The sequence below is a fragment of the Martes martes genome, assembly GCF_963455335.1.
Source record: "Martes martes genome assembly, chromosome: 5".
Taxonomy (NCBI): domain Eukaryota; kingdom Metazoa; phylum Chordata; class Mammalia; order Carnivora; family Mustelidae; genus Martes; species Martes martes.
The window spans coordinates 99,576,802-99,589,307 of NC_137892.1; the positions used below are offsets into that span (position 1 = coordinate 99,576,802).

At 34.9% G+C, this 12,506-nt stretch overlaps 1 protein-coding gene across 2 annotated transcripts in view; it reads right to left on the bottom strand.

Moving 5' to 3' along the window:
• Positions 1–550: 550 nt before the first annotated feature.
• The window catches only part of SLC12A2 (solute carrier family 12 member 2), a gene marked incomplete at its 5' end in the record, with an annotated part of 107,687 nt that continues 95,731 nt past the window's right edge, over positions 551–12,506 (bottom strand). The window contains 7 exons of one of the 2 annotated variants that reach the window (XM_080803681.1): positions 551–3,440; positions 4,855–4,922; positions 5,236–5,371; positions 6,335–6,421; positions 8,578–8,689; positions 10,160–10,282; positions 11,710–11,757. In XM_080803681.1, the coding sequence (XP_080659807.1) occupies positions 3,305–3,440; positions 4,855–4,922; positions 5,236–5,371; positions 6,335–6,421; positions 8,578–8,689; positions 10,160–10,282; positions 11,710–11,757 (710 nt within the window). In that variant the 3' untranslated portion in view covers positions 551–3,304. The remainder of the gene's footprint in view (positions 3,441–4,854; positions 4,923–5,235; positions 5,372–6,334; positions 6,422–8,577; positions 8,690–10,159; positions 10,283–11,709; positions 11,758–12,506) is intronic. The other variant, XM_080803682.1, reaches the window with a different exon arrangement.

The following is a 12,506-nucleotide window of genomic DNA, read 5'->3' on the forward strand; positions in this document are numbered from 1 at the left end:
GTAACAGAGATATCCCTGGAGATGAAAGATCCGGGCTCTGGGCCAACATTCTTCACTGATTTACCACATGACCTCGGGAAATTCCCTACATTGCTCCATGTTGCTTTCCCAAGAGTAAGAGAAAGAAAATTAACTGTCTGCGTATATAACATACTTATTATAACGTTCAAAGGAGAAATGTACAGTTATAAAACTGGACATTAGCTTAGCCAAAAATCGTTTGAAGAAAAGACACAGACTATGGATCCATTTTCGTCTAAAATAACTTAAATAAAATAACTTAAAAAGAATTAGAAAAGTAAAATCACTTAAAAAAAATCAAAATGAGCTGCATCTTCTAGGGTTCAATCACACTGTCAAGTATCAATAGTGATTATTTCAAAGGCTTAGGGATAGTGCACAATTTCAAACAACTTTCTAACATACAAATTTTAAAGGTAAAGCCAGTAAACAACTCAGACATTGTGAAAGAACAGTTACATAAATGAGGGTACATCACAAAGTCACCAAAGGTTAATAAAACAGATAAAATAGAAGAGTAGACATTAAATAGTTTTAATGAATCCACTTCCTTTATTGCAGTAACCTCTGTACAAAGCAGCAACTGCAATACTCAACGTTAAAACATTAGAAAAGCATCTGTGTGACAGTTATAGTACAGTATTATCAAAATATTACATTTTCAAACTTAGTAGATAAACATCCACCAGAGCTCAAATCTTTAAATTATTTCCATAGTCTTTAAAAATAGGTAATGTCAGAAAGCATATAAAAAGAATGCAAAAGGAAACCTAAAATACAATGAAATAATGTAACAAATAAATATATGATTTAATTAATCATCAGCTTAACACCACCATTCTCTCTAAACCCAATGAGTATTTACCTATAGGAATAATGAACTGTCAAATGCCATTGCATATTTATTTCCAAGTTATCACCAATGATTAGAACTCAAAAAAAATTTGGCATTAAAATAATCAAATTTAGCATAAACAAAATAAACTAGAATAGCTTCAACACTAGCTAGCATCTCTAAGAATTGCTGAAATTTATTAGAGTACTACAACAACCTTGAAAATTTTGACCTGTTTGTCTAGTGTTAAATGAAAGTAATGCATTTTTTTTAAGTGAAAAGCTTCTTACATTATTTCACAGACAATATTACCCTCCCCCCATTATGCATATTTAGATATATTTTATGTACTTTATACACATATGTATGATGCATGACATTTGGTTCCTGCAGTACAGATCACAATGATGGTTTCCTGAATGGGAAAAACTAAAAAAAAAAAAAAAAAAAAATAAGTGTACCTGTGCACATTTTCAAGATAGCAGCACTCAGTTCATGCCCTATTATCCATTTAAAAAGTTCAAACATGGTATTGTTTACTGAATATAGACATTTCTACTGTCTTCCCCCGAAACACTACAAAACCTGCAATAAAGGGAACAATGCTGTGAGTTATAATGTAGGGGAAAAAAAACCTAGAAAAACAATTACTTCATTTTAACATTCTGAATTCAAAATGACCAGATCTCCACTTTTCATTTCGTTTATGCTCATGCAGCAAAAAGACTGCACTACTGACAGCAGTAGTGATTTTAATGATATCTACCAAGATTCATGAAAACCTGCATATATTCTTCACCACCAAAATTTATACCAATGAACTGACTGAATGAACTGTTCTCCATTTATCACTGAACAGTAACTGTGCGAAGTTACGTGCCCTTCGAATGATCACCTTTGTTTTCCGTGAATCCTGTATCTTTCAATCTAATTTTGAACTTATGTTTACTGAAACCAAAAAATGTTAACTGAATGAATCTTGATCACTTTAAGATGCAAAAAACCAGCAACATAAATGTCATTATATATATACATATGCATCTGTGTATGCATATACACATACATACACACATACAGATATGTAGACATATATCCCTTGAAATGTTTTTAGGAAATCCTTCCTTGAATAAAAAATGAAAAACTTCACATTAATAATCGTATATAAAGCTTTTAGTAACAGTACATATGCACTGTCAAAATTGTACTAGTAGACTATGATGTCAAAACAGACATTCCAAAAGCACAAACTGGCAGTTTTTCTTAACACAAAAGTTTTAAAGTATTAAGAATGGATTAAATTTAAATGTTCAGAATAACCTGTTCAAACCTGAGTATATTAATTAAGACTAAGTATACTTGACAATTGAATGAATTAAGCCTAAAAACATTTCACTAAGAAACCAGTGGTCCATTTAACCATTTGATGAAACACTAAAAATTTTAATGATTTATAAAGGATATGTATAGTGGAATCCCACACATTGTTTATTGAAATATTCTACTTAATGACATTGCTTTGTCTAATTTTCCTCAAGAAAAATCTTTTAGCATTTCTTAAAAGTCCCTCAAAATTTGAGGAAAACTAAATTAGGACAGATCTCTCTTCTTATAGATACAAATGATTTTGAGGACTTTGGTCTAAAGAATGACAATACGGGATTTTTCAGCATGGTATACAGAAGTACCGAATAAATCTTCACCCTTCCCTAAGATTTCAAATAAAAATACAAATAACAGCCAATTAGAGATTTTAAAAAAAGAAAGGTTTATTGGGTCTTCTTTCTCTAGATCCGCAATTTATACATACCCCTACAAACCTAACCTTGGGGTCACTTTTTGGCTACCATTTTTTGTTTGTTTGTTTTGGGGTTTTTTTGCATGTTTCATTAACTTGCCCTAATTCTTGCCTTTAGTATCTAACAGATACCTTTATAAAAGTAATAGAAAACATACAGTACTCAACACTAATTGGTCAATGGAAGAAGAAAGCAGTGTCCATTTCATTTTAAGTGGGAGAGACTAGAAACGAAAATAACAGCTGAAGGCAAAATTTGACATTCTATAAATTTATAAAAGAGGATATATGGATGAAATTTGGTTAATTTCAGAAGGCACCTCAAGGCTAAAGGCTTTTTGTACTCCTTTCATCAATCACAAAATAACACACTTTTATTGCTATTCAAGTAGCAAAGGAAAACTTTACTCTCGTGAGCGTCAGTCCAACAACAAGGAATCATCATCATTCATTAAGACTGAAATACAGAACTGACTAAAATTGAAGTCTCCATACACATATCAGTGGAGCAACTTCCCTGTGTGCTTTCAAATTAATGAAAAAGTGAAAGAAAAGTCACAGTTCGCCATTGTGATGTTAATGTGTCATTGAAGATTTCAGTGACTTCTAGGCACTCAAGTACCATCTAGAGGGCTGTCCACTGTACAGGGCCTTTAAGAATAGAAGGTAAGGACACTCTGATGGTTCCCACGGACTAGGAGAATTGGTGGTAGGTCCTTTGATAGAGCTTCTAACCACGCCATATAGAGAGCGCTAGAGACAGCACCTTTCCGGGCAACTGGCAGACTCCTGGTATCAAAAAAGAAAGGAAATTAGGCCATGCATTTAAGTTGAGAAAAATAAACTGTAATAAATATTATATATTGAGTCACTAATAATAGTAAATAAAAGTACAGTGGTTATACAAATCATTTTGGAGTGCAGGCAAATTGTGAACACAGTGTAGCAGTGACTATACTCATATCACTATTCTCCCTTTTTCATGTTTGAACAAAAGCTTTTTAAAAATTCACCTAATAAGAACAGAAGTGAGTATTTCTATAAACTGCAACACATTTGGTATCTAATGTTAAACCTCCCATTCCCCATTCTTTAATAAGGATAGAATTCTTCTAGGAGAAAGGAATGTTTCTACCTAAAGTAAGAAAGCAGAAACCACACTTGGGTAAATGAGATTCAAACATAATTAATTCTACGTATTAATTTTCAACTTCTCCTATCTTTCTGGGCTTTCATTTTTATCTGTAGATAGTGGTAGTAGTAACCAGCTGCTCTGGGGAGTGTTTCCAGATTTCTGTTTTAACATATTCCATTACAGATATCTGATCAGCAGCCGCAAAAGCTGAAATTTCCTACTGTATTGTTTTTTGTTAATCAAAATAACAATCATTTGGTAAGACTTTATTTCATCATTTCCCTATTTTTGGAGGCCTGAACTTTTTTTAACCTATCTAAGGACCCTGGCTCCATGATGGAGAAAATTTTGGTTCAAGTAATATGTAACTAATCTGACTCAGTAAAAGAACAGCCAGATAGCCCCTAGATCCAATAGAAGATAGAACGTCTGTCTTTATAGTTTGTGTGTGAAACACAGGGGTGTAGTCTAGACAGGAACCACTTTTTAAATTTCATCCCCAAGATAACTTGATGGTATTATTTCTATAATGATGTTGCCCTGGGTCCAAACTTTCCTTTTTTTACACTTTAAAAAAAAATTATTATTTGAGGTACACTCTACCCCTACAATGTGGAGTTTGAACTCAAAACCCCAACATCAAGAGTCAAATGCTCTGACTGAGCCAGCCAGATGTCTCACACCTCACCCTGGGGTCCAAATTTTAACTTGAGGCCCTCATACCCCACAAAGGCTTAATGGCTATGTTGTAATGTCCTTCAAGCTAAGGAATTTTTAAAAGGTGGGAAAAAAGATAAAAGAAAAATTCCATAAACTATTATGAAAAAAGAATGACTTAGATTCATATAAACTTAAGGTTTAAGATTTTTGTTTTACTTTCCTCCCCCCTTAAATGATTTCTCTATATGCTTAAAGCAAAGTATATTAACAAAAGTTTGTTTTTTCTTCCTTATAACTGTTAAGTCATTACTGAGGTTTATGTAGGTATGTACTTGGCATGGAAATTGATCCAAACTGCAATATCATAAAATGAACGCTCATGAAAATCTTAGTATAGACAGTACTTACATGACAATGATATTAGCTGTACTTGAATGTTCCTTTAATAATTCATTTAACCTGATCTGCCGGTAGGTCTGAAATGAAACAGGACAAAGTCATTCCCGGACCATGTGAAAAGCGGAATTTAGTGTAGTTCATAGAGCTATAAGTAAACAAAAAGAAATCAAAAGAATTTTGCTGTAATAAAAATATCCAAACCTTAATTTAGAAAAGAACTGATGATTTATACACACTGTTCACATACAGATCCAACTTAAATGACACTGAATTTATACAACTGATTCCTCCCATAAAAAATGACAGTTCTTGATACTTACGTCTTCCTTATTTTTTAAAAAAAAAAATCAATGGAATATTAAGAAAAAGAAAGCAGAAGAGACAGAATACCTTGGTTTTATAGAGTTCAAGCTCATTGTCTGTTATTCGCCATGGTTCATCTTCTTTCATTTTATCTGCAATATCTTGTTCTTTGTCATCTTCATGAAGTCTGTACGGCTCAATCATTTCATCAAAAGCTACAATACTTAAAAAACAAAACAAAACAAAACCCAGAAAGATTACTGACAATTAACTTCAATTCAAATTCCTTAACACTAAGATCTCAAATGCTAAATTAGTACTTGAGAAGTTAGTGTTTTCCATCTATTATGCTCCTCCCCATACCCTAATTTATAACCATCACTTTGGCAACCTATTTAGAAAACAGCAATTGCTAGTTTCTCAAACTGATAAGAAATTTATTTTTTATTTATTTATTTTTGAAGATTTTATTTATTTATTTGACAGAGAGAGATCACAAGTAGGCAGAGAGGCAGGCAGAGAGAGAGAGAGGGAAGCAGGCTCCCTGCTGAGCGGAAAGCCCGATAAGGAACTCGATCCCAGAACCCTGAGATCATGACCTGAGCTGAAGGCAGCGGCTTAACCCACTGAGCCACCCAGGTGCCCTCAAACTGCTAAGAAATTTAGAACTGGATTCACAATAACAGAATTGCAATTTCAACTGCTCACACTCACCTGCCTATATTTAACCCCTGCTCCTATGCCCACCACCCCCCTCAACCTACATACATTTTCATCACAGCTGCCAACAAGATTCTTAGATTCACCTATTTTAGTAATAAAGAAAAATAGTAAAAAAGTAATATATAACATGGAGTAGGGATTGAGTGGTGGTAACGAATACAGGCATGAACAATGGAAATGTAAAGAACCATGTGGAATTTCTGTGGCATTAGGAGTTTTAGAAATTACTTAGGCAACAGTAGCTGAATTCTCTGAAAAGTGAAAGCCCTTTAGACTTACTCTGGTATCTGCTATAGGCATGCCAACCATCAGTGCCAGATTAAAAAGAGTTAACTTCACACATAATTAACAGAAGACAAAACCCCAGGTAGTTAAAATTGAATGATCTATTACTGGAATATCTCAGTAGGTCATCCATAAAAAAATCAGAAATCTGTACAGAGTAATTTACGCAACAACTTACTTTTCTTTCTTTGGCTTAGTATTAATATCTCCTAAGACCATGATATCAGAGAAGTCTATCCGGAACTTGCTCAGCAAAGTAGCCATCCTAAAACAAAAATGAATAGCATTGAGAGACATGAAAGCTGTATGTAAGTATTTTTATTCTATTCGGGCTGAATCAGTACATCTGAAGAAGCAGGATTTATAGGAAAACGGTATCAGGTGCTAGGCAAAGTACATCTGAATTAATTTACATGGTATGTTCAACTAAGTAGACATCTAAATCCCCTGAGTAGAGACTCCTCTTACATTCTTTTACTTTCTCTGAAAACATCTTAGTATCCAATAATGAATGGGTAGAGCAAGACATTAATAATGAAATCTGAACTAGTTTTTAAATTTAGTTTTTGTTACGGGGAGTGAGAATAGACCTCCAGTTACAGAGCGAACAAGCTGCAAGGCTGGCAGGTATAGCCTGGGGAGCAGAGTCAAGGATATTTACTAGTGCTGTACAGTGGCCCGCGGCAGCCCCACCTGTGGGGAGCACAATGGGCCACACGGAGATCCTGAATCACCGCGCTGTCCATCTGCAACTAATGGAACACCGTGCGCCAGCTCTACTTCAATAAAGACTTTTTTAGACAAATTACACTGGTAAGTATATGGATTTTCAGCAAAAACTAGTAAACACTTGTAGGTTTAATTATTTTTGGATTATTCTTCCATCCATGAAGAATGCGTATCTCAAGGTCTAAACAGGACTTTCTTGGGGCAAAACTAAAGCTATAACTATGCCAAATGAAGTTCACAGAATTTCTGAGGTGGGGGGACCAGGACAGACATGAAAAAGGGGCTCCAATAAGTCTTTGAGCTTCTAGTAAAGAAATCCCTTTTCATTGGGGCGCCTGGGTGGCTCAGTGGGTTAGGCCTCTGCCTTCGGCCCAGGTCATGGTCTCAGGGTCCTGGGATCGAGCCCCACATTGGGCTCCCTGCTCAGTGGGGAGCCTGCTTCCCCCTCTCTCTCTGCCTGCTTGTGATCTCCCTCTCTGTCAAATAAATAAATAAAATCTTAAAAAAAAAAAAGAAAGGAAATCCCTTTTCGGAGGCATAGTTGGCAGTGAAGCCTTGGTGACAACAGCAGAAAAGTGGAAGGAAAAGCAGTTAGCAAACAGGATTCTATCTTTAATCACAAGAGTTTTCTAAATTAGGATATTAGAAAACAGACTGACTACAGGTCTAGCTTTTAAATTATTTCTAGTATTTCTTGCATACTTCACTGTTTGAGATGAGTTGACACTTCGCTGAATTCCAGTATAAACTGACTATGTGTTTATGTGTCAGGGCCCATAAAACTCAAATCTAAGGCATGAAAATAAATATATAACAAGCCCCAGAATGCAATGAATGGTACCAAGTATGTTGTTTTTCAGGAAGGAAGGGTAAAAACTAATGGGGAGACAAGGATTAAAAAAAAATGAGGGAAGGTGTTATGAAGAAAGTGATAGCAATGCTGGACATAAAGGTTGGAGTATTTCCATAGAGAAGAAAGGGCAAGCAAAGAGCTATTTCTAGCAGAGATGAGGAAAGAGTAGGAAGGAGTACATGTCTGAAATGGCATGCTTGTTTAGGGCAGGTGCAGAACTGTAAAATGAAGTATAAGGCAGAGTTGGGGGAACAGGGCATGCAACAGAGACCAAATTGAAAGTGCTTTGGGCAGAGGAATCATATGACCAGAGCTCTGGTTTCCAAATGTGAACTCAGGAGCAATGTGTACAATATATGCTGAAAAGGTCCAAGACAGGGCATGGCATACTTAGTGAAGCACAGGAATCAGAACTAGAATAGAACAGCGCAGCAGAAATAAGACAATGGGTGACAATGGCATCCTACATTTCTATTGTCTTCAAGTCTAAAAAATGTATCTCATATGTAAATATGTAATTCAGGGGACATCCCCTGATTTTGTTTTAAAAAGTTGCTTAACAGTCTAATGCTCCAAGTTTTTAATACTTTCTAAAATGTCAATGTAGGAAAAAATAATAGGTATCAAGTAACACTAAGTACCTATAACTTAAACATGAAGACTAAATTAAAGGGAATATGGTTTTATTCATGTAACTAGAATTTTTAGTTTCAGTATAGAACAGGGCAACATGACTGACATTTTCTGGATTGTCTCTGTTTTACCCTACCAAATGTATACTGTAATAATGAGATAGATACTGTAATAAGATAAATGCTCTTCAACTTAAATAGACTTACGCTCTCCGGTCATGGTCTATTCGATTTATTTTCCCACCAATGAATACTCTGATTTTACAGTCTTTCCACTTTTTCTTGGTAGTCAGAAGATAAGGTATCAATAAAGTCAAACCTGAATCATAAAAATATAAAAAATCATTTACTATATGCTAATGTCTCAATTAAGAGCTTTTAAGTCAATTTAATCTTTAAAAACATGTTTACTACAACTCCATATTAAAAAAAAAATTTCTTTTCGTCCTTCCTTAATAATTCAGTCAAAAAGCCATGAGGTAGGTCTTAACAAAGAAGAAAGCCCAATGGAATCCAGCCCATCTGAGGAAGGCAGTGAGGTGGGGAGAGTGGCCTGGCAGAGTAAGGAGATCAGTCACATATAGGAGGAGTGAGGAAGTGAGAGAATTCACTGAACATAATGGGAGCCAGGTTTCTTACTGAAATGAGAAATACAAGAAGGGAGAAGCTGGACTAAAGTCTGCAGTGTTGAAGTGGAACTGGTTTTCAAACTATACCTACACGTACAAACATACACATGTGTGTTTCCAGCACCCATCCACTGAGAGGGCCAGGGAAAGCAGGGACACCCTAGTAGCAATAAGCATATTTAATGCCAGGATCATTGTTCCTAAATAGTATTCTCCACTAAAAGCAACTGGGCTCCTTGTGTAGATGGTGATTCAACAGCTGGTGCAGGCAAAGTACTAAAGTGAGCCTAGAACATCTCGTTATATCAGAAAATAAAAAATGGCTGGGAAATGCCAAACACACATACAAGTTGGCCTCCATTGGATCTTGTTGACCAAATATGGGAACAATGTGAACACCAAAACAAATCATGAGAATGACAAATCATCTCCTATTGAATACAATGGGAATCAATGAATCCACAAATATAGAAATAAGAAGGCTCCTTCCTTACAGTAAAATGTCAACTAATAAATGAGGAAGAATTAATGGGATTGGAAAATCATCATGTGACAATCACAACCATACCACACCAACAGTAACAATAGCCAAAACTATCAACGGGTGCTAAAGATGGGGGGTGGTAAAAGTTGCAGTAACAGTGGCCTATTAACATAACCCCTAAATGCCTTCCCATCCCCTCATACATATAACTACACAAAGGCAACAGTCACTTTTCATTCTAAAGATCTAGTGAAACCCATCTTACTGAGTGGTCACGTAAACCTCACCAATGATGAGGTAAATCCACATCATGTGCCCCCGATAAGATGTAGACAGAGGAGCAAGGCATCACTTCTGTGAGATTTCTACCAAAATGACACAACTTGAACCAATTATGATGAAAGATCAAATGGTACTTCAAATCTAGTGATATGCTAAAAATGGTGAGTCACATTAAAAAAAAATATTAAGGTCATGAGCACAAGGAAGAACCAGTCAACTTTCAAAGTGAATGACACTGAAGAGAAAACAATTGAGCCCAACACCAGATTCTGAAATCAATCCTATTGTTTCGGGGAATGTTGTCTATGAGCAAAGCATACATGCCTTTTGCAGTACTAAATTCCCACAACCTCAGTATACATAAAATTGCTAAAAAGCGTATCAACAACCTTACCTCCATCATCAAAAAGCCACCAGACATCAATAGTATTCTTTCCTTGTTTTTTCTGAAACTGTGTACTTGCTTCAAGAAGCTTTTGGTCAGCTACATTTAAGGGCACAGCAGGGCCTTTGGATTCTAAATGATTAACCAGAAAAATAAGATGTAAGGGAGATAAATATTCAAGTCCCTTTTGCTGAATTCCTACAGTTTCCTAACTTTTGTGTATTTAAAGGTTTATAATGAAGACAGTTGTTTATGGAGTCCATCATAAGTTTTCAGTTGTTTAAAATTTAAATGTACTTTATAAAATGGTTACAGGTAAATGTATCTTTTTACAAGAGCTATACAAGAGCTAAACTCATCCAAATTGTCTTGCCTAATTTAAAATATTTTGAAGCACTGTGAATGAAAGAGAATCATAATTACCAATCAAGAAAATTATAACTGACTGCTAGACTTTGTTTTTAGGCTAACTGGACAAATTAAGTTTATGCCTATGCTGCAAACATATTTCTTTTATAATGTGGTTCCTCAATAATATAAAGATCAAAAACATTTCTTACACATAATGTTGTTATCAATAATATAAAAGACAGAAGGAAGTGGAAGACAAATGAATACAATCTAATGATTCTCACAGTGAAACCTCCAAGCCTAAGGAAGAACAACTTCATCTTGACCTAACTTGTCCCCTCGGTATGTGATGCCCAAAGAAAAAGCCATGTAATGACACATCTTTCTTTGAAGCACAGAAAGATGGTAGGAACTCCTTGGAAGGGAACCATCGGCTGCAGGTCTCAGGAACAAAATACCAAGGGAGTTCCCATTTACATTCTCAGGAATTAAAAAAAAAAAAATCAGCACTGACTCTATGAGCAAGCAAATGACTATTATGAGACTCCTATACTAAATTTTTATGAGCAGTAATCCACAGGAGGAAACCTGCTCACGTCTGTAGGTTGTGTCCTTCACTTCTCATGCTGCCATGATGCACGCAAACATGATGAATGATTTTGCATGATGACATAGTATGGCTGCCAAACCACACTCTTCCATAACTCTCACCTCTATCTCCTTCTCATTAAAGTCATGCACAGGGACATGACTGTGTATCTCCCAAACGCAGCAGGGCTGTGAGAAATATTATAATTTTTGAAATGAAAAATATATTAGTATCAAAATTAAGGGCTTGGCTGGGTACAACTGATGGTAAAGAATGCAAGTGACACTGGCAAAGAGACCCATTTCAGTGTCTCTGCTTATCATCTGAACCATGCAGTTTAAATTTAAAAAAACAATATTGACATTCAGTGTTTGAGCATTTCAGAAATGCTATGATGATTTAAAGTAATTTGTCTTTGATATAATACCTTTCCCTGGGATGATTTAACTTTTTCAGGTGAACTAAAGATGATTTTTTTCTAATCTGCATTCAACAAATAACTGTAACATCACCTTGCCATGGAGATAAAACTCAGATAAAAAAATAAAATAGCAGAGTTGGAGTTAAAGAGTTAACAGTATGAAAAGGGGATTAAAATAAAATGATGAAAAATGCCTGCCTTTTTTCAACAGTGGTTGAGTTGGAGTCTTGCCATCCTCTTCCTCATCTAGATTATGTTCAAAAAACACAAAATATAAGTTAATTGCCTTTATATTAATAAAATAATGAATATGTAAATAGAGCACATTTATAAACAAAGCACAGTATGAAGAGACAGTCTGTGAAAAATAATCAAGACTGAAGATAGATATCTTCTGCACTGAGGGTTGAGGATTTTTAAAAGTAAACATTTTTAGAACCCGTCCAAGAGGGCCACTGATTAACACTCACACCTAAATTTTATTCCTGCAAAACTGATAAAAACTTCAGCAGGATTTTTAAACTTTTAAACTTTCATATATGTAATCGATTGAGAAGATTCTGAACTATGGCTTACAGAATAGAAATATGACATTAAAAACTTATATTGCAGATAATACGTAACTTTTAATCAGTGCCACTGCATCACTGTGCAAATGACTGAAAAGTAATTTTAGAAACATAATGGATATTTGGTATTTACAAAAATTAATCACTTGAAATAATAAGGAATTTGATCAGAGACAGTCTTTGGTTTATATAAAATACCAGGTTATACAGATATATATATTTAAAATATATATAAGCATATCTACATGTTTATATATGTACATATATATGTATGCATGTACTGGTCCATCTATATTTCAATATGTTTAAGTATTTTCTTGGAGTTAACAGTTTTCCTAATCTCAGGTTTTTTTTTCTTCATAGAAGCTTCTTTTAGTTGTTCAAGGCATAGAGAACTCCCAACTTGCACAGGAAAGAGTTCACTGC